The sequence below is a fragment of the Manacus candei genome, unplaced genomic scaffold (assembly GCF_025592945.1).
Source record: "Manacus candei isolate 608988 ecotype Guabito, Panama unplaced genomic scaffold, ASM2559294v1 h1tg000127l, whole genome shotgun sequence".
In the NCBI taxonomy this organism is placed as follows: domain Eukaryota; kingdom Metazoa; phylum Chordata; class Aves; order Passeriformes; family Pipridae; genus Manacus; species Manacus candei.
The window spans coordinates 1,031,511-1,051,247 of NW_026138175.1; the positions used below are offsets into that span (position 1 = coordinate 1,031,511).

General features: G+C 57.4%; 1 protein-coding gene and 2 long non-coding RNA genes across 7 annotated transcripts; all 3 read left to right on the forward strand.

The window, feature by feature from the left end:
• Positions 1-1,336: 1,336 nt before the first annotated feature.
• Positions 1,337-9,960, forward strand: LOC127462365 (NF-kappa-B inhibitor delta-like). 2 transcript variants are annotated; one of them, XM_051770916.1, is made up of 12 exons: positions 1,337-1,461; positions 2,193-2,281; positions 2,378-2,411; positions 2,658-2,779; positions 3,289-3,473; positions 4,032-4,137; positions 4,669-4,815; positions 5,578-5,629; positions 6,117-6,280; positions 6,519-6,632; positions 6,973-7,137; positions 8,780-9,960. In XM_051770916.1, exons 1-12 carry the CDS (start codon positions 1,446-1,448, stop codon positions 8,837-8,839), a joined length of 1,254 nt encoding a protein of 417 aa, XP_051626876.1. In that variant the 5' UTR covers positions 1,337-1,445; the 3' UTR covers positions 8,840-9,960. The 2 variants fall into 2 exon arrangements, with proteins under 2 accessions (XP_051626876.1, XP_051626875.1); XM_051770915.1 differs by having other exon boundaries at positions 6,973-9,948.
• A 6,096-nt stretch (positions 9,961-16,056) lies between these two features.
• On the forward strand, positions 16,057-17,350 carry LOC127462363 (uncharacterized). 2 transcript variants are annotated; one of them, XR_007900426.1, is made up of 3 exons: positions 16,057-16,133; positions 16,474-16,590; positions 17,280-17,350. It is a non-coding gene; the product is annotated as an uncharacterized LOC127462363 (long non-coding RNA). The 2 variants fall into 2 exon arrangements; XR_007900425.1 differs by having other exon boundaries at positions 17,200-17,342.
• Positions 17,351-17,796: 446 nt separating this feature from the next.
• LOC127462367 (uncharacterized) lies at positions 17,797-19,729 on the forward strand. 3 transcript variants are annotated; one of them, XR_007900431.1, is made up of 6 exons: positions 17,797-18,314; positions 18,420-18,491; positions 18,580-18,629; positions 18,738-18,805; positions 18,991-19,068; positions 19,144-19,729. It is a non-coding gene; the product is annotated as an uncharacterized LOC127462367 (long non-coding RNA). The 3 variants fall into 3 exon arrangements; XR_007900430.1 differs by having other exon boundaries at positions 18,738-19,729; XR_007900432.1 differs by lacking the exon at positions 17,797-18,314 and having other exon boundaries at positions 18,376-18,491; positions 18,738-19,729.
• Positions 19,730-19,737: the final 8 nt, after the last annotated feature.

Consider the following 19,737-nt stretch of genomic DNA (forward strand, 5'->3'; position numbering starts at 1 on the left):
GTAATCATTAATCATTCAATCATGGAAATATTCTCTGAAGATCAAGGCCTTTTTATTCCTATTCATCAATAATGTCTACTTTGTGTGCACAATTGATTTTTATTTTCTACCGTATTTGTCTGACCCACAATGGCCAGCTAGATAATTAGAGGCACAAACATTGGTGACATGTCCTGTGGGCTTTCAGGGTAACATGGACTCAGTCCCATAGTTTTCTTTCAGTAGTGAAGTAGGATCACAAATAATAAACTGCAATAATGAGAAATCTGGACAACCGTACTACTCAATGTTGTCTTTAAGACCACCAAATTCAGAAGTACTGTTTGAAGGCAGATCAGAGATTACCCTATGAAGACTGAGGCACATACTCTTCACATTCGTCTGTTTTCTGGGCTGACTTTTGATTGCTAAGAAGACACACATGCAAATCAGTAGGTGCACATTTACGTTTTCACTTTCACAAGCAAAATTTCTGAAGATGTCCTGTCATGTATCGGGGTTTAAGGTGGTTTGGTTTTTGTTTGTTTTTTTTTTAGTTTCTGTCTGCCTTTATCTTAGTTTGCTGTTGATATTTTTTAATTCATTTCTCTCTTAGTTCCCTAGCTTCAAAAATTTGAGTTTTCTATCTACTTTTATCTAGTTTGCTGTCTCCTTTCCTCTATTAATCTCTTGGCTTTACGATTTTGCTTACATATATGCACTGCTACTGTAACTTGCTCTTTTTAGTTCTCTCTTGACTGTCTTGCTCCTTTTTGCATTTTCAAGTTTCCTTCCATGTCTACTTTGATCAGGCTCACTCTCCCTATTTTTTTCTTGCTGTTTGTCTCATTGAGTCTCCACTGCACTCCATTAAGTCACCCTTAGACTGGAGAGTGTGGGGAGACATGCCCCACAAAAGTGGGGCACAGGGGGAGCAGTAACGCCCCCCCCAACTCGGGGTCCTGGGGAAACCCCCTCCCCGGAGTGTGTCATCCTCCCCACAAATAAAGGCACCAGCCTTTATTTGATCTTGGAGGTCTTTATGGTCTTGATAGGTCTCGTGGTCTGCTGGGGTTGGGGGGACAGAGCCCCCCCTCCAAATTGGTCAGAGTCCCCACAAATGGCGCAGAGACTAGCTGAAAAATGATTGGGGGGCTGAGGGGGACCCTGGGGAACCCCCCGGCGTTGTCGCCCCCAATCGCTGCCGATGACGTCGCATGGGAACAGCCCAGGTACCTTCCTGGGATCCCCCTCCCGCCTCCCACCCAGTTGCCCCCGGCCCCCCCTCGATTGGGTCCCACGGGGCCCCCGAGGCTCCGCCCCCTCCCCCCCCCCCCTCCCGTGTCGCAACCGTGACACTGCTGGCGTTTTGGTGGCGTTTCCCTCCGGGGCGGGGCCTCCCCCTCGCCCCCCCAAAACGGTCCCCGCGCCCGCCCCGGCCCCATTTGCCTCCGGGACCCCGCGGGATGCGGCCTCAGAGAGGTAAGGCGGGGAGGGCGCGGGCCCTTTAAGAGCTCTGGGAGGGGGTGCTGGCCCTTTAAGACACCTGGAAGGGGACTCTGGCCCTTTAAGACCCTCCTTTACGGGACACTGGCCCTTTAAGAGCTACTTTTAGGGAACACTGGCCCTTTAAAACTCGCTTTTAGGGAACAATGGCCCTTTAAAAATCGAGGAGGGGAATGCTGGCTCTTTAAGAGACCGGGAGGGACACACGCACACAGACACAGACAGACAGACACACAGACAGACAGACAGACACACACACACACACACACACACTCACACGCCCTTTAAGCGGAGATGGGGGTGGCGGGGGAATTCCCGTGTCCCCTCCGCCGGATTCTCCCGGTGGGGGTGAGGGGGATCCCGCGGCGGCGGGGCCAGCGGGGGCGGGCGGTGACGCAGTGGGAATCCTCGTGACTTCACGACAGGGGCATTCCGGCCTCGCCGCGGGGGCACCGTGGGTTTGAGGAGTCCCGGGACTCCTCAAATGCGGGGCGGGGGGGTGGCCGGGAGTTCGGGTGGCGTAGGGGGTTTTGGGGGGGTGTCCCAGGAGTTCGGGGGGGACCCCCGGAGGTCTGGGGGGTACCCGGGGGTCTGGAGCGGTCCTGGGAGTTTGGCGGGATCTCAGGGGTTCAGGGGAGATCTCAGGAGTTTTAAGGGTCTCCCAGGCACTCCGGTAGCCCCCCAAATCCCTCCTTGCCCCTTCTCAGGCCCTCCCCGCGCAACTCCCCCCCAGACGGTAAAGCAACTGTTGAAGGAGCTGCGGCAGCAGCAGAGCGGGGAAGGGGCGAGACCCTCGGTGAGTCACGCCCCCTCCTCCAGGTGACATTCCCTTCCGGGACACCCTCCTCCCCCTCCCCTCGCTGACCCCCTCACTGTCCCCTCTGCCCTCCAGGGTTTGGCTGTGCCCGCCCCAAGCCCCGTGCATGGTGAGTGACTTCTGACTCTCCCGGTGTCCCTCAAATCCCATTCATTGCCCTCCCACTCCCCTCCTGTGCCCCTCTGTGGCTCCAGTTGTCCCCCTCATGCCCCCCAGTTCCCCCCCATTGCTCCCCCAATCCCCCCTTGTGCCTCCTAAATCCTCCCCATGTCCCCCCATTGCCCTCCCCAATCCTTCCCAATCAACCTCGAGCCCGCCCCTATGTCTCTTCCCCTCACATCTGGTCTTCCCTTAGGTGCCACCTGGCCCAGACCCCATCTAGTGACCCCCAAGCCTTGTGGGGTCTCCCCTGTGTCCACCCCCAGTGGCCTGGTGGGGGCCCATGGGGAAGGGGCCCATGGTCTGGAGGGTTTTCAGGTGAGAGGGAAGTCAGGGGGGCAATGGGAGGGAAATGGTGGGTACAACTGGGAGTTAAATGGGGGGCAATGGGATAAATGGGGGTCAATGGGGTGAAATGAGGGGGGAAATGGGGTCCAATGTGGGGCAATGGTAGGAATGGGGAGGAAATTAGTGGCAAAGGAGGACAGATGGGGAAAATGGGGGAGGACATCTGGGGGGAATGGGGGGCAATGGGGAGTTAAATAGGGGCAATGAGAGGGTTAAGGGGGGCAATGGGAGGGAATGGGAGAAAATGAGGGAGAATGGGGGAAATAGGAGGGCCATAGGGGGCAATGGGGGAAGCAGTGGGGGAGATGAGGAAAATGGGGGTAATAGGGGACAGTGGGGTGGCAGCTGGGTAAGGCAAAGGGAGAAAAATGGGGGGGAAATGGGAGGGTTACTGGGGCAGGATTTGGGGGTGGCCTGGTCCCAGTTACCCCTCAGGGCTCCAGGCCCCCCCCCTCTTGATCTCTGCTTATCCCCCCAAGGTTGCTGCTACCCCTGGCCCTGCCTGGACCCACCCCCCCGTGCCAAGTGGGGAATTTGGGGGCCCCCCGATGGGGAGGGAGACCTCAGACCCTGATCTTGACCCTCGGGAACTGGCGGTCACCCGTGCTGCGCTGTGGGGCCAAGACCCCTGGGATCTCCTGTGGCAGGACGAGGAGGGGGACACGTGAGGGGGGACCATGGGGGCTGTGGGGGGTACAGAGGTCATGGGGGTATGGGGGTTCTCCATGAGGGGTCAATGGGCTGGGCTCAATGGGGGCAGTGGCGAGATCCGTGGAGGGTATTTGGGTCGAGGGGGGCAATGGAAGGGTCAATGGAGGAAGCAAATGGGGGACTCACTGGGGGAGCCAGTGGGAGGGGAAATGGGGAAGTCGAGGGGGATCAGTGGAATGTCAATGGGGCCCATGGGGAGGAGAATGGGAGAGCAAAGGGGAGGCAACGGGGTGAATGTGGGGTCAATATGAGGGGTCAGTGGGGGGTGAATGGGGGGTAAATAGGAGGGTCAACAGGGAGTTCAGTGGTGGGCCAAGGGGGGCAACAGTGGGCCAGTGGGGGGATAATGAGGAGGCAATGGGGCTGTCAGTGGTGCAGTCAGTGGGGCAAGAAGGGTGCTGGGAAGCCCCCGGGGCAGTTGTGGGGTGCTGAGAGGAGCCACAGGGTGACAGATCCCTGGGGGGGTGTCTGGGGGTCAAGGGAGTTCCGTCTAACCCCCCTCCACCCCCAGGCTGCTGCACGTGCTCTGTGCAGGGGGGCTGCGGGTGGCCGCCCGGGCTGCAGCCGAGGCTCTGCGGGATCTGGGAGGGCTCGAGATGCGGGAGCACCTGGGAAAGGTGAGGGGGCAGCACAAGGGGTAAAAAAGGGGGCTATGAGGGCAGTAAGTGAGTCCTCGTGGGGCAATAAGGGGGTGGCGGGGGTAAAAGGGCAAGAATGGCGTGATCCCAGGGTTATGGGGGTAATTAATTATGGGGGTGGGGTAGTTAATTCTGGGGTAATTAATCACAGGGTTCTGTCACAGCCTAATAATGGGGTGATGGGTGAGTGATGGGGGGAAAAGGGGTAATTAGTAATGGGGTAATTAGAGGCCACTAAAGGGCTAATGAAGGGGCAGTTAATAACAGATAATTATTTAGGGGATGGTAAGAGGGTGATAAGGGGGGCAGAACAGTAACAGTGCACCAGGGTGATAATTTGGGGGTTGGGGGTGCCAGGTTCTCCCTACCACCCCTGATTCCCCCAGACCCCACTGACCCTCCCTTTCCCTCCACTAGACCCCCATAGACACCTCTTTTATCCTCAAGACCCCCTGACCTCCCCCCCAGACTCCCTCAGATCCCCATGACCCCCCCCTTCTGCCCTCCCAGACCCCGCTCCTGGTGGCAGCAACAGCGGCGGCCCCAGGAATTGTGCAGGACCTGCTAGTCTTAGGAGCTGATCCTGATGCTGCTGACCACAGAGGCCGGACAGCCCTGCACCTGGCAGCAGCCTATGGGCACCCTGAAATTCTCCAGGTGAGACCACAACCCCAAAATCCTCCAGGTAAGATGCCAAACCCCTCCCTGGGCTCCCCAAAATCCTCCAGGTGAGACCCAACCCCCCAAATCCTACAGGTGAGACCCCCAACCCTCCCTCCCCTGAGCCCCAAAGTCCTCCAGGTGACACCTCAAACTCCAAATCCTTCAGGTGAGACTGCAAACCCCATGAAATCCTCTAGGTGAGAACCCCAAACCCCAAATCCTGTATGTGAGGCCCTACACCCCCAAATCCTACGTGTGAGACCACAAATCCTCCATGTACCACCCCAAACCCCACTCAGGCTTCCTCGAATCCTCCAGGTGGAACCCCAACCCCTGCAGGGCCTGGGCACCCAGAGGGGACTCAGGGGGACCGCAACACTTGCCCTGGGGGGTGTCAGGTGTCCAGGAGGGACCCCAACCCTCAGGGCAGAACTGAAAACAGGCCCCTAAAGGACTCAGGTGTCCTGTGGGACCCGAAAAACAGCCCAGAGAGGGCCCAGGTGTCTGTCTGGGACCACCAAACCCCCATGGGGGACCCCAGAATCACCTCAGTGGGACCCAGGCATCTGATGCCCTGTTATTGGGGACCTCAAAACCCCCCAAAGGGGTCCCATGTGTCCGGGAGCCACCAAAACTGGCCCAGAGGGGTCCCGGTTGTCCAGGAGGGACCCGAGACCCCTAGAACAGACTCCACAACCCTCCCAAAGGGGTCCTAAGTGTCCAGGGGGACCCCAAATCTCTTCCCCGCCTTTCCAGGCCATGATGTCCTCGGGGGTCCCTGTCAATATGGAGGCCAGAAACTTTGAGGGTCAGTAAATCTGGGGGGGGCTGGGGTGGGGAAGGGGCTCAGGCTGGGTCCCTGAGTTTGGGGTGGGGGGATTCTTGGGAAGTCCTGGAGTCCTTTTTTGGGGGAGACCAGGGGAGGTTCAGTTGAGGGGTCCCCATTTGGGGGGGGGTTAAGGCGTTACTGATTTGGGACATCTGAGGAGTCCCCAATTTCAGTGTCTTGGAGGGGTCCCACTTGAGAGGACTTCAGCGTGGAGGAGTTGGGGGTCCCTGCTTTGAGGGGGTCCCTGGGAATCTCCATTTTTTTGGTATCTCTTAGGGGGATTCATGGTGGAGACATACCTGCTTTGTGGTGCTGGGGGTGCCCAGTTTGGGGGTCCCAGTTAGTTGATGGAGGAGCATCTGGGGATGTGTGTCTGTGCTTTGGGGGGCCCCTGGCAGGATTTTCAGTTCCAGGGGGGCTCTGTTTAGGGAGGGCCCATTCTGACCCACTTCGTTCCCCTCCTCAGGCCAGACGCCCCTGCACTGCGCTGTCCTAGCCCACAATGCGTCACTGCAGGGGGGGACAACCCCCTCGGGGGGCCCTGTGGGGGGATCCCCCACTCCCACCCTCCAGGACCGACTCCGCTGTGTCGAACTGCTGCTGCAAATGGGGGCAGACAGCAGCAGCCAGGTATGGACACCCCCAGGATATGCAGGTGCCCCCCAGACCCCCAGGTATCCCTCAGACCCCCTGGGTGCATGCCCAGCCCCCTGTGCCACTGTCCAAAGACCATTGTGTCCTGCCTCAAGGTCCCCATGAGCTGGGTAGACCCGAGCTCCCAGGCACTGGGGTCTGAGGGGGTCAGGGGGAAGTTGCAGGGGAGGTGGGACTCCCTATGGGACCCCCTCAACTCCTGTCTCCCTCCCAGGACACCAAGAGCAGCCTGACAGCCCTACATCTGGCTGTGCGGGGCAGCAACCTGGCCCTGGCCCACCTACTGCTGCGCCAGCCTGGCGCAGCCCCACGCCTGGTCAATATGAAGGTTTGGGTGGCTTGGAGGGAGCTCTGAGATGCTCTATGGGGGGCCCTAAGGGGGTGATCAGAGGTGTATGTGGGGCACCGTGGGGGGCTCTGGGGTCCCCCCAGGGCTTAGAGAGGCACTGGGGGCTGGGGGGTGGTGTCTGTGGGGGGCTGGGGGGGGGTAGAGGGGACTTTAGCGGGGTTTTGGGGGGTTCAGGGGGATCAAAAGGGCCGGGGGGGCTTTGGGGTAGCTGTGGAGGGGCTGGGGTGGCTGGAGTTGTCAGATCTTGAGGATCTCTGAGGTACCTCTCAGGGGGCTGGAGGATGATTTGGAGGTGCCCTGAGCCTCTCACGTCCCCCAGGCCCATGGGAACACCCCCCTGCACATGGCAGCAGCACTGCCCGGAACCCCCAGCCAGGAGCCCCTTGTGCGGCTGCTCCTGGCCTGGGGGGCTGACCCCAGTGCCCGAAACCTGGAGCATGACCTGCCTCAAGGGCTGCTGCCCCCTGGGCCCCCCGGAGACCAGGTGGGACCCCTGCATCCCCACCCCCAGCACCCCCTTAGCACCCTGCTGCATCCAAAAACCTCCTGCTGGTGGGGAGGGAATGCCCCAAATCACTCCTGGAACACCAAAATCCCACTGTTTTATCCCAAATCCCTCTGTTTTACCCAAAGTCCTGCTTTTGTACCCCAAATCCCATTGCTTTACCCCGCATTGGTCACAGCCAGCACAGCTTCATGAGGGGAAAGTCCTGCTTGTTGAACCTCATTTCCTTCTATGACAGGGTAACCCACTTGGTTGATCTAGGAAAGACAGGAGATGTAATCCTTTTGGATTTCAGTAAAGCTTATGACAGTCTCTCCCAGGATCCTTCTGGACAAACTGTCCAGCCCACAGCTGGATAAACACATTATGTGGTTGGCTCATGAGTCGGGCACAGAAGGTGACACTGACTGGAGTGACATCAGATTGTGACCTGTCACTAGTGGGGTTCCACAGGGCTCCATCTTGGGCCCTGTGCTCTTCAACATCATCATCTATGACTTGGATGCAGGACTGGAAGGGATACTACTTAAGTTTGCTGATAACATTGAACTGGAGGAGCCGTCGAGTCACTTGAAGGCAGGGAGGCCCTGCAGAGACATCTCAACAAATCTGAGAGATGGGCAATCACCAACTGAGTGAAGTTTAACAAGGGCAAGTGCCAGATTCTGCACCTGAGGCGGGGCAACCCTGGCTTTGTGTATAAACCCTGGCTTTGTGGGGAATGAGAGGCTCGAGAGCAGCTGCGGGAAGGGACCTGGGGGTCCCGGTCGATGGCCAGTTGGCCCTGAGTCAGCAGTGCCCTGGCAGCCAGGAGGGCCAACCTGGGAGGCATAAGGCAAAGCATCACCAGCCAGTCAAGGGAGGGGATTGTCCGGCTCTGCTCTGTACTGAGGCAGCCTCACCTCGAGTCCTGGGGACAGTTTTGGGCATCACAATATAGAGAAGACCCTGAGGTAAGGAGAACATCCAAAGGAGGCCACAGGGATGAGAAAGGGTCCAGAGGAGAAGCTTTATGAGGAGCAGCTGAGGGCACTTGGTTTGTTCAGTCTGAGGTCAGACCTCACTGGGCTCTTCAACATCCTCATGAGGGCAGGTACTAACCTCTTCACTCTTGTGACCAGTGACAGGACCCAAGGGAATGGCTGGAGCTGTGCCAGGGGAGGTTTAGGTTGGGTATCGGGAAAAAGTTCTTCCCCCAGAGGGTGGCTGGGGCTCCCCAGGGCAGTGGTCACGGCCCCAAGGCTGACAGAATGCAAGCAGTGTTTGGACAATGCTCTCAGGGACATGGTGGGATTGTTGGGGTCTCTCCTCTTGAACAGGGCCAGGAATTGGACTAGATGATCCTTGTTGGTCCCTTCCAACTTAGCATATTCTATTATAGCCTGCTGCTTTATCCCAAAATCCTGCCACTCGCCTCAAAATCCTGCTTTTTTACCCCAAATCCTGCTCTTTTACCCCCTAAATCCCACTGCTTTACCCTCAAATCCTGCTGATTTACCCTCCCCATTTTCACAATCCCTGAACCGTGGAGTCCCACCCGAGGACATTCAGGTGACACCCCTGTATTTTGGTGTCAAACCCTGGGATTTGGGGATCTCGCTGACCCCTCCCTCCCCCACAGCTCCGCCTCCTCCTGAGGAGCCGCCGCGGGTCCCGCCGGTCCCCCCCGACGACCGAGTGATGTCATAGGGGCGGGGGCTCCTGAATATGGGGGTGGCACACCTCCATATGGGGGGATTCCCCACCGTATCCGTTTTTCCTGATTTCAATGAAATTGCCCACAAATTTCTGTGAAATGAGTTTGAACCACATTGGTTTGGGGAGGGGAGGAGTGGAAGAAGGGGGGATCCAGGCCCCCTTTTCCCCCCCAGTACACTCCTCCCTCCCCGGCCTCGTTAATGGAGGTTGCTAATGAGGTGGAGGTCCCCCCCAAATTGGGGCATTTGGGGTGCAGAACCTCAAAACTGAGGAATTCTGGAATTAAATAAATATATTGTTAAAATCTGAGTCCAGTTTTTCCCAGTCCCCTCAGTCCCTCCCAGTACATCCCAGTCCTTCCTCAGTGCATCAAAAGGGGGAAAAGGGCTTTGAATTGAGGGACAAACCTTCTTTTCCATTATTTGAAGGATTAAATCGAGGAAACCCCCTTCTTTGGCACCATTTTAAGGCCTTAAATCGAGGGGGAAAACGGCAGGAAACGCGAGAGTACAAGGGCAAAAAATCCGAGGAGAAAAGGGCAGTAACCATAAGCCCCCCAAATCCTGAAGGTCACCCACCAGACCTTGGGGGGGGGGGGGGGGCCGCTGGGGAAGCTGCAGAGGGGACACACCCCTTAGAACCATCAAACCCCTCCCAGCGACCCCCAAACCATCCCAGCTCCACCAACCCACCATCAAACCTTCCCAGCAGCACCCAACACCATTTTAGCCACCTCTAGCCCCACTTTAGCCCACTTCAACCCCACCCAGCACCACTTAAAGCCCAATCAGTGCCCCTAAGTCCTCTCCTCCCCCCCGCCCCGAACCGTAAACTGCGGGGTCATCACCCCTAAAATATGAGAAGGGGACCCCAAAATGTGGGTGAGGGAACCCCAGGGAGCCGGAAAAGTGGAGGGGGAGCCGCAGTAAGAAAGCGAGGCCGGGCGGCGGGGTGGGGGGGCAAGCCAAGGTGGCGACGCCGGCGCATGCGCAGTCGTTGGCAAGACGCCGGCGATCACGTGGTAAGTAAGGGCAGGCAGGAGAGGGACCGGCGACGCATGCGCAGTGGCTCTCGTGCCGGTGCAGCGCTCCCCGCTCGAGTTAAGGGCCGGTTCCGGCGGCAGAGCGGGACTCGCGGTCTCCCGTCTCTCCCGGGGTGTGTGGGGGGGGAATAACGTGAAGATTTCTTGGAGTGAAAGCGCAGAAATTAGCGAGGAGGGACGCTAATTTGGGTAAAGTCGGTCACCGGAAGTAGAGAGCGACCGGAAGTCCTCCAAGGCCCCGGCCCGGAAGTCCGCCAAGCCCACAGTAAACATGGCGCCGCCAGGTCCGGAACGACCACACTAAAGATGGCGGCCCCTGCCCGGAAGTCCGCCAAGCCCACAGTAAACATGGCGCCGCCAGGACCGGAACGACCACACTAAAGATGGCGGCGAGAGGCCCCCTCGCGTCACAGAGGCGTTTATCCTGTTGCCGGACCTCCGCCGCGACCCGGACCCCCACCCCGCGCCCGCAGCGCCGTCTCGCCGCGCCGCTTCCCGCTGCGGGGACAGGGCGGGGCGCTCGGCGGCGCCGGGCGCGGGCGGCAGGTTCGCGTGCGGCGGCAGGCACTGGCGCGGGCGGCCCCCGTCTCAGGACCCCACGCGCCCACGCCGCGCCGCGCCGCGCCGCGCCGCCCGCTCGTTCCGCTCCGCTCCCGCTCCCGCTCCCGCTCCCGCCGTGCCCTGGAGATGCTATCGGGGATGCGCCGCCGCCTTCCCCCCCCCGGAAGCGACCCACTCCGGCAGATCCGACGGAGATCGGCCCCGGGGTAAGCTGGGCGCGTCGGAGGGGGGGCGCGGCCGCTCTTCTGCCTCTCCGGCGGCCATCGGGGACTGCAGGCCGGGGAAGCGACAGGCAAGTTGCTCGCCTCTGCGGAGAAACTTGCACCTGCGTGCCGCCGCAGGGGAGGGTTCGGATGTGCCCTGGCATTGCACACGCACCACACCCCCCCGCGGGGAGGGTCTCCGCTGCCTCGGGGACCCCGTCTGTGCTGCCGGGAGAGAGAAATCCTTTGGGAAGCTGGGCTGGAAACAGCAACTCTGTGAATTGCTCAGCTTTTTCTAGGCAAGGGCAGGTTTTAGGGAAGAAAGGCCCGTACGCGCGAAAGGCGCCGCGGGTCTCGCCAAGGGGGGGGGGGCGCGCGGCTGCAGCGCCGCGCGCGGCTGCAGTGCCGCTCCCGGCCGTGTCCGCCAGGCGGCGACTGTGAGGCAGGGCCCGGCGCTCGGCGGCGCTCTTGCAAGCGACGCCCCTGGCAAAGCGGCGCTGGTTGGGCACTGCCGGCCTTCCCCCGGAGTGCCCGGGCTGGCCCAGCACCTGGCCAAACCTCTTAGGGAAGAGGCAAGGAACAACTGCGCTTGTTCTGCCGTTTCTTTAGCCAGGGACTGGAACACAGACAAAATCAAGGGGCTCTTTGACCTGTGCAGGCTCCGAGCATTTTTCAGCCTTCCTTAGCAGGGCATTCTCACCCTCTGAAAAGCTGAAAGGCTTTAACATCTGGAGACGCGCCTGCAGCTGTGCAGATTAATGTAGTTTCTTTTAGGAAACGAAGGGGAGGTTTTCCTGTTGTGAGCCTAAATACCGAGTCTACTCTGCTTTTTCAATCAGGTGACGAAGCTTATGGAAAAAAAGACCAAAGGCCTCGAGGTGAGTACATTCTACCAAGTTCTGCTTTTCTGGCATCGGTTTGGGAAAATCCCGTGAAATTCTAAAAAGCTTCTCTCCATGTTTTCTAGTTGTTTTTTTCAGCCTTGGTGTAAGTTTCATGTAGAAAAGGGCATAGAATTATTAGAACAGACAAACTAGACTTCCTCGGGAGAGATGGAAGAAAAGTCTGCTGATTCCAGTTCTGCTTTTCTTGTCTTCCCTTCGACTGTCATTTTCTCTCCCCTGCTGTTCAAATAGGCAGCAGTTAATTGCTCTGCTGAAGAGTTTGCTGTCCTAAGTGTCTGTCAAATTGGTGCCTTCAACTCAAGACAGCACCTGCTCCTTAGTTACAAAAAGTTCCTCACAGGAAATTTTCAGGCGTGCCCATAAATCTCCTCGCTGTTTGTTTGGGAGAACAGGGTTTTCTCCTCTGTAACAGAATAGTCGTGGCATTTGCTATGGAATGCTGGTGGCAATCTAGTCAGAAGAGGACCCCGTGCTTCACTAATTTTCCCTTTTTGTTGTTGGGGGTGACTTCTTCCCAGGCATGTTATTCTTGACCCCCCGGGGCAAACGGAGGTGTCAGCGTCAGGAGCCATCCTAACTGAGGCCCTGGGAGGTCAGTGCTTTTTGTGTGACTGGACGGTGAAGCTGTCTGTGGGAATGACCTGGCTATTGCTCAGTGTAGTCCTAATTAAGGTGTCTTTTACTCCGTGTTCCCAGGCTCCCTCTTTTCCTTCGGTCGCCGTGGGTGTGCCGGACGCCTCTGGCAGGACTATCCCTGTGGCTTTTATGTCCAACGTGCTGTGCTGCGTGCCTGCAGGTAAAAAAAGCTGGGAGTGCGGTCCCTCTGCTTTGATTGCTGTGTCTCTTTGGGAGTGATTTTGGAGGGGAATCCCAGAGCGATTTGGTTTGAAGGGGACCTTCAAAGGCCAGCCTGTCTTGCGTGGGCAGGGACACCTTCCCCTCTCATCCCCGGTTGGATGCTCCAAGTCCCATCCAGCCTGGCCTGGAACACTTGCAGGGATCCAGGGGCAGCCTCGGGTTCCCTGTGCAGTGTGCTCTGATATCTCTCCACTGGCATCATGAAAAATTTTGTCAGCACGTTTTGTGTGACGATGGTAAGCGGGACCTGGGTGAAAATTGGGGTTCTCTGAGGTGCAGAGGGAAAGAATTCTCCTTTGAAGTCCAATGTAATTCAGTTTTGCACGAGTCTTGTCTGCCTTCTGTTTGAATTGCTTTCTATTCTAGGCAGTTCTTTTAAATTAAACTTTTGTGTCTCCCCCCCCTCCCCAGTATCTTGTACAAGACAGAGCTACCTTTCCTCGTGGGAACGGACTGGCCGGGCTTTGGCAATCTGGCCCCTCGAAAGACTAAAGTGACCTCTTCCAACAGGGGAAGACTTTCTGGCAAGCGGTACCAGAAAGAACTGGAGTTTCTGGAGAATAAAAGCTGGAAGCGTGCCCCTGAAAATCCCCAGCCCTGGGTGGTCAGTGGTCTGACTTGCACGGACCGGTGGCCTTGGCCAGGAGCGGTCCTGCGGGAAGCACCTTTGCCCAGGCTGTAATTTTAATTTCCCTTGGATGCTTGGCAAAGCCCCTCTGGGTGAGCCCCAGTGCCTGGCAGGAGCAGAGCGGGCTTCCAGGGAGGTATTCACCTGGTCAGCGTGAGGAACCATCCTACCTGAAGCCTCGGTGAGTGCTTTTTGGACGACTGGACGGTGAAGCTGTCTGTGGGAATGACCTGGCTATGGCTCAGTGTAGTCCTAATTAAGGTGTCTTTTACTCCGTGTTCCCAGGCTCCCTCTTTTCCTTCGGTCGCCGTGGGTGTGCCGGACGCCTCTGGCAGGACTAACCCTGTGGCTTTTATGTCCAACGTGCTGTGCTGCGTGCCTGCAGGTAAGAAAAGCTGGGAGTGCGGTCCCTCTGCTTTGATTGCTGTGTCTCTTTGGGAGTGATTTTGGAGGGGAATCCCAGAGCGATTTGGTTTGAAGGGGACCTTCAAAGGCCAGCCTGTCTTCCGTGGGCAGGGACACCTTCCACTGTCCCCGGTTGCTGCGAGTCCCGTCCAGCCTGGCCTGGAACACTTGCAGGGATGGGGCAGCCTCAGGTTCCCTGTGCAGTGTACTCTAATATCTCTCCACTGGCATCGTGAAAAATGTTGTCAGCGTGTTTTGTTGGATGACGGTAAGCAGGACCTGGGTGAAAAGGACATTCTCTTAGGTGCTGGGAGAAGGAGGACTCGTGCGGGCACCTCCAGAGACAGCGGGAACGGGAGCGTGCTGTGGAGAAGGAAAATTCCAGGGGTTGGGTGCCGAGAAATTTGTCCTTCCCTCGCCCTGTGCTCTGCACTTAGCAATGGGTCGAGTGCAGAAGTTTCCTGGGGACCCTGGGAAATGATGCTCGGTCTGCTAAGAAAAGTGGGGCCAAAGGAGCAGGACCTGGGTCTGCCAGCGTGGGAGAAACAAGGGACGGGTCATCCTCTGCCTCCAGGAGGGAGGGCAGCAGGAAAGGCCACGGACTAAAGCACTGAAGTGCCGTTCCCCAGGGAGCCCCTGCCCAGCACTGAACTTGCTTCTGCACTTGCTGTCCCTTTCCCAGCAGAGCCGAAGCGTCGGGTGCGGCTGCCGGGGGGATGGAGCTGCCAAGGACAAACTGGGAGGGTGTTTGCGAGGGAAGGGGGTAGAAGGAGCTCTTGACGTGCTTTTTTTACTTCTTCATCCCACAGAATTGCCACGAGAGGAAATACTTCAGAGGGGCTTCCCTCCAGATAAGCCCTGAAGATGCCAGGAGGTTTCAGCCGGGAGGAAAGGAGCTGTGGAAGAAAAGCAGCTAAAAGTAGCCAGTGGGGATCATCAGGTTTTCCAGCCAAGAAGAACAAGGAGAGAGATGGGGGAATCGGGTTCCAATTCCTAATGATTTGGTGGGTGCAGGAATGATTTCTGTGTGTTTTCCAGTCCCTTTGGATTCCTGAGATGATTTTAAAATGATGGCTTTAGCAATCAACTAAATCACAGATATTGTTTTTGAGAGGAAATGATGCCAAATAAATGCAGAGGGAGAGCATGGAATCATCCTGGGATCCTGGAGTGGTTTGGGTTGGAAAGGATCTCAGGGATCATCTGCTTCCACCCCCTGCCACAGGCAGGGACACCTTCTAATAGACATCCAGCCTTGCCTTGGCCGCTTCCAGGGATGGGGCAGCCACAACTTCTCTGTGCCAGGACACCTCCCCACCCTCCCAGGGAAGAATGTCTCCCTTATGTGCAATCTTTCCCTTTCTTCTCTGCAGGAAGTGGGCTGGGACAAGGGAATTGGCTCCCACGAGGCCGAGGATCAGAGCGGGCTCTGCACAGGGGATGACTTCCACTTCCGAACGGGGAAAGGCACCTTCGTGCCCACCCCTGGCAAACTGGGACAGAGTAACATCTGCCTGCTGCTGGCTGGAGTTCCCGTTGGCTCTGGGCTTTCTGTCCACAGGCCGGGGATCATGGCCAGAGTCCTTCAAACCTGGGGAACAGTGGCCTTCACACCATCCCTGCAGCCCGTCCAGGCCAGGATGCTGCCCATCGGCCCCTGATCGCAGGTGGATGTAGAAGTGATGGTGTTTAGGGAATGCTGATTGTGTTTCCCTGACTTTAGCCATGTGGTCATTAAAAAGAGAAAAATAACAAGTCTATGGAAATCCCCTGCACTTGGGAGCTTGCAGCGCTCTGGATTAAACTTGGCTCTCTAACGTTAAAACTGTGGGCGAGGGGCGGTGGCCGAGCAGGGCCAGGGGCGGGGCCGGACGGGGCCGGCCCGGGGGTCCCTTCCCCGCGGGGTCGCAGCCGCGGGACCCGCCCCCGCCCCGCGCGGCCGCTCCCGGCGCTGCCGAGGCTGCCGGGGAGGGACCGGCCTGTGCTGGGGGCACGGGGGTTCGTTCCTTGTGTTCGAGGGCGGCAGCGGGAGCGGCGCTGCGGGGCGGGACGTGCGGGAGGTGCCGGGTGAGGGCGGGGAAGCCGCGGCGGGGCCCGGGGGCTGCAGCTCTCTGGCTTCCCGACTGGCTTTGCAGACATTTGCCACCTTCAGAGGAGGCACAAATCCCCGCGGAGCTGAGCAAGGGGTGCGGGGAGTGCAGCGAGCTGGGGCGGGGCTGTGACCAGGGCAGGGTGTGCGCAGTGCCCCAAAACCAGCCCGGAACAGCCCCAGAGCCCAGAGCGAAGCGCCGCGGGATCGCGCCGGCCCCGCCCCTCGGCCCGCCCAGGCCCGCCCCCCGGCTCGCGCCGGCCCCACCGCCTGGCCCCGCCCTGCCCGCCCCCAAGAACCCCGCCGTCCCCGCTGCCCGCCTCGGTCCCCTTGTCCCGGGAGAGCTCCCAGACGGGCCGTGACCGCGGAGCTCCCACCCGCCCTTCCCCGGCCCCAGCAGCGCCTGCTGGGGCTGCGGCGGGAGGCGCGCTGAGGGAACGGGGAGCGGGGCCGCGCGGAGGGGCGGGGTCGGGCTGAGCGGGCGGGGCGGGGCCGCAGGGCCAGGCGGGCTGGGATTGGGCGGAGGCGCTCGAGTGCTGATTGGGCAGCGCTGCTGGCCCGCGGTATAGAAGGGTCGGCGGGGCAGGTGGGGGCGGTTGCGTGTGAGGGCTGAGGGTGCGGCCCAGCTGCTGCCCGGGCTGCGGAGGTGAGAGCACCTTGTCCGCTGGGTTTATGGACCGGGGGAGCTGGGGGGCGTTTAGGTGCGCGTTGTGCTGGGCAGCGGGGGCCGGGTAAGCCCGTTACCTGCCGGGTAACCCCGGGGAGAGCCGTGGCATGGCTGTGGGGCCTGTGCTCTCTGGGTGTCTCAGGTTTTGCTTTGAAATTCCAAACCCTTTCCCCGTGCAGGGTTATGAGGCAAAGACTGCTTTAACTTGGTTTTTTTGTGCTGCGTTAATGCTTTTTGCTTGTTCTGTGTCCATTTGCAGCCTCGCTCGTGGTTTCCCCTGGTGTGGAGGCGAGTTGTGCTTCCTACTGGGAGAGAGAACGGCCTTGGGAAGCTGCTCCATGACCCACAGCTGTGCCGAGCCCGGGAGTCTGTCCAGGTAAGAGCAGGGCTTATACTCCCAGTGAGGAGCTGGGGTTTGCTGTTGGAAGATAGAATGTGCCCATGCCTTTAAATGCAAGGGCAGGCAGAAGCTGGGAGGGACCCTGAGCAGGTTTGGTGGAGATTTTGGCCTCCAAACCTCCAGGTTTGGAGGCCGCCATCTTAACTGTGGCCTCGGCTAAGTTCCGGTCCTGGTGGCGCCATCTTGAGTGTGGCCTTGGGGCGGACTTCTGGGCCACGGCCGCCATCTTGGGTGTGGTCTCGGCACAGTTTTAAAAGACCTTGACTGTGGGGGAAGTGTCCAGGAAAAATGATTCCTTTTTTGCAGGGAGGCAGTTTGCAAGGACAGGTGGGTTGCTGTGCTCTCTAGCAAAAATACTCCCCTTGGGATATCCAGGGTGAGGAAATGTTGGCCATGTGTGGGCTGGAGAAAAGGTGTGTGGGTGCCTGAGTGTGACACCCGTGGGTGTGCAGGAAGGGGGTTCTGGTGCCATTGGAGCTGCCAGGGAGCCAAAAAGGGCACAGTTGTCTGAAAAAGGCAAAATGTTTTAGCCTCTGTTGACACCTGTACCAAAGGAGATGCAAATTTTCCCTTTCTCATCTGCAGACTTCACAAAGCTCCCCAGGAAAGGAAGCTTTAGATTCCTCCCCAGCTTTATGCTAAAGGTTTCCTTCCTCCTGTCTCAGCACCCTTTCTGCTGTTGGGAGAGCACAAGGTGGATGGAGAGGATCCCCAGGCATCTGCAGGCACAAGGGACTCATATAACCGCGATTTTCCTATGCCCCTCGTGAAAGGGACTTTCAGGATACTCTTGGGAATGTGCCAGCTCTCCTGCTGAAGCTTTTCTATGGAATATTTGAACACAAAGAGTAAAATCAAGTCTGTTCTGGAGTATGTTACACTTGTGCAAAGCTCCTTTCCTCTGTTTATTTTCTGTTCTGGAAAGAACAATCTGGGGTTCCTGGGCACTTCCTATTGAGTGATTCCATGAAAATAATTTTGTACTGAAAGCGGAAAGGAGCTGTCTGTGGAAGGTCAGATGTGCATGATAAAAGCTTTATGCTTTTCAGACAGTAAAGTCTTAAAATATATAGCAGAGCTATATATGGCAATGAAGAGGATTACACTCAAATGCAAGGTTTTTAAATTTAATAATTTTGTGTGCTGTGTCGGTAAGGTGCTTTTGTAATTTGTTATCTTGTTTTCTTTTCCTTAGGAGCCTTGCGTCTTTTGAGATCTCCTGATCATTTCAACTGCAGCTTGGTATTTTTTCACAGGTGTTATCCCATCCTGAGGTGAAGCTGCTCTGTGTTGAGGATGGCTGCAGACACCTAGGTTTGCAAGTAGTCAGTGGGGGGTTACAGCCCAGAGATGGAGCAAGGGCTTGGGTGTCAGCTTAGGAATTGCCAGGGGTGTTTTGAAGGTAGTATGGGTGGAAAGCAGTGTCCAGGAGCCCCCTAAATGCCTGTGAAGGCATCCACTGACTTTTCAGATGTGCCATTTAAGTTTTCCTCTCGTTCACCCAGATATTCTGCGCGATTACAGCTGCAGTCTTTGGCTGCAGGCAGTGACCCTGGGTGGTTTGCCTAAAGAGAAGGGAGACTCTTTGAGCTCTCCCCATATATCTGGGTGACTTTGGTTAGGGTTTCTTTACCATGTCAGAGGGACAGGGTGTAAAGCAGAGTTGAACAGAACAGAGGCCAGAGGAGCAGAGCAAGAAGGTGGGTGGTCACCTGACATCAGCACAAAGACGTGGCTTTTGGCTCCACGTTTAATCGCTGTGTTAAGGATTTTGTTGTTTGGGTTTGTTTTTTCTTTGTTTTCAGATGCAGAGCCCTGGCCCCAGGAGGCTCTAGGCACCGGAGGGGAGGTGATCTGGGTGAGTCCCGGTGAGCAAGGTGAGCATTGACTCCAGGACAGAAGTAAATGTCTTTTACAGGTGTTGTGGTGAATCTGTGCACGTGCTTTGTTTGTTGTGTTTTCCAGGGGTTCTGCCACCTTCTAACAGACAGTCCAGTGCTTCAGGGCCCCTGCAGGTAAGAGGTCACTGTGGAGGAGAGGTAGGTAGGAGCTACCCCAGGAAAACCATCCGTTCAGGCAGTATCTCAGTGTGTACATTTGCCTTTGGCTTTTTTACTTTGCAGAGAATGTGTGCAGCCTCAGAGGGCCACAGCCACCTGCCAGTTAGGTTTGATGGTCTTCAGCTGTCCTTGTGAGTAATCTCCTAGTACTACGAGGGTCATCAATTAAGGCTGGACCTTTTCCAGTTGCAGGTGCCATCCAGCCTGTGTTTGGCAAAGGAGGAGCATTGAGGTTGAGTCGGGGAGGTAGTGAGGAGGTGCTGGGGTCTCCCTTACTTTCAAACACACCACGTAACTTTTTTTCTCACTCCCCTAGGTACGGCACACGGTGACGGCAGCAGCCTCCGACTGGGGTCGGAGCCAGTGGCCTGAGAACCTCTCAGCTCAGGGGATGGTGAGTAGCCAATTGCGGGGTTATCTCCCACGTGCTGCTGAACTCTTGTCTCAATTCCAGTTTTCTTTCTCGTAGCCGACCGAGTCAGGGATCACAGGACCCTCTGAGCCAGCCAGGTGTCCTTCCTTTACATGGAAGATGGATTCACATCCCCAGCTGTGGGAAAGATAAGTAGAGGACTATCACCTGGAGAGGGGATGAGAGCTGGGTCCAGTTTTATGGTTAGGAGGGAGGGATTTTCAAATGAGCACAGGGGAAAGGGTCTGCCCTAACAGGCCCTTGGCACACATAGGAGGAGCAGTTTACTTTTCATCACTGGAGTAGAATGTGCAGGGCAGAGCCGTTCAGGTCTGTGTCGTGTCCTTTGTCCAGTCTGTGTTTTGTGTCTTAAAATTCACAATCACGGTGTCCTTTCTCAGAGTTCTCTCTCCTCGTTGCACCAGAGCACTTGTCGGGAAATGTGTCCTTGGAGTTTGTGTTGGACCTGGAACTGCTCTGCCCTGCAGTGCAGACTTGGGGGTAGGTGGAGTAGAAAGGAGACTTTCCAGTTAACCTGTGGATAGGCTTAGCCACTGAGGGCAGGGCCTTAAAGTTAGGTCAGTGTTTGTTTGTGCAGGCTGTCTTTGGACCCCAGATGGCTTGTCTAAGGAGAAATTAGAATTGCACAGC

What these genes read in the sequence shown, in the direction of transcription:
- LOC127462365 (XM_051770915.1), top strand. An exon ending in GGGCAGACAGCAGCAGCCAG is followed by an intron (nt 6,281 to 6,518) that starts GTATGGACACCC and finishes TCTCCCTCCCAG; the next exon opens with GACACCAAGAGCAGCCTGAC. An exon ending in CACGCCTGGTCAATATGAAG is followed by an intron (nt 6,633 to 6,972) that starts GTTTGGGTGGCT and finishes CACGTCCCCCAG; the next exon opens with GCCCATGGGAACACCCCCCT.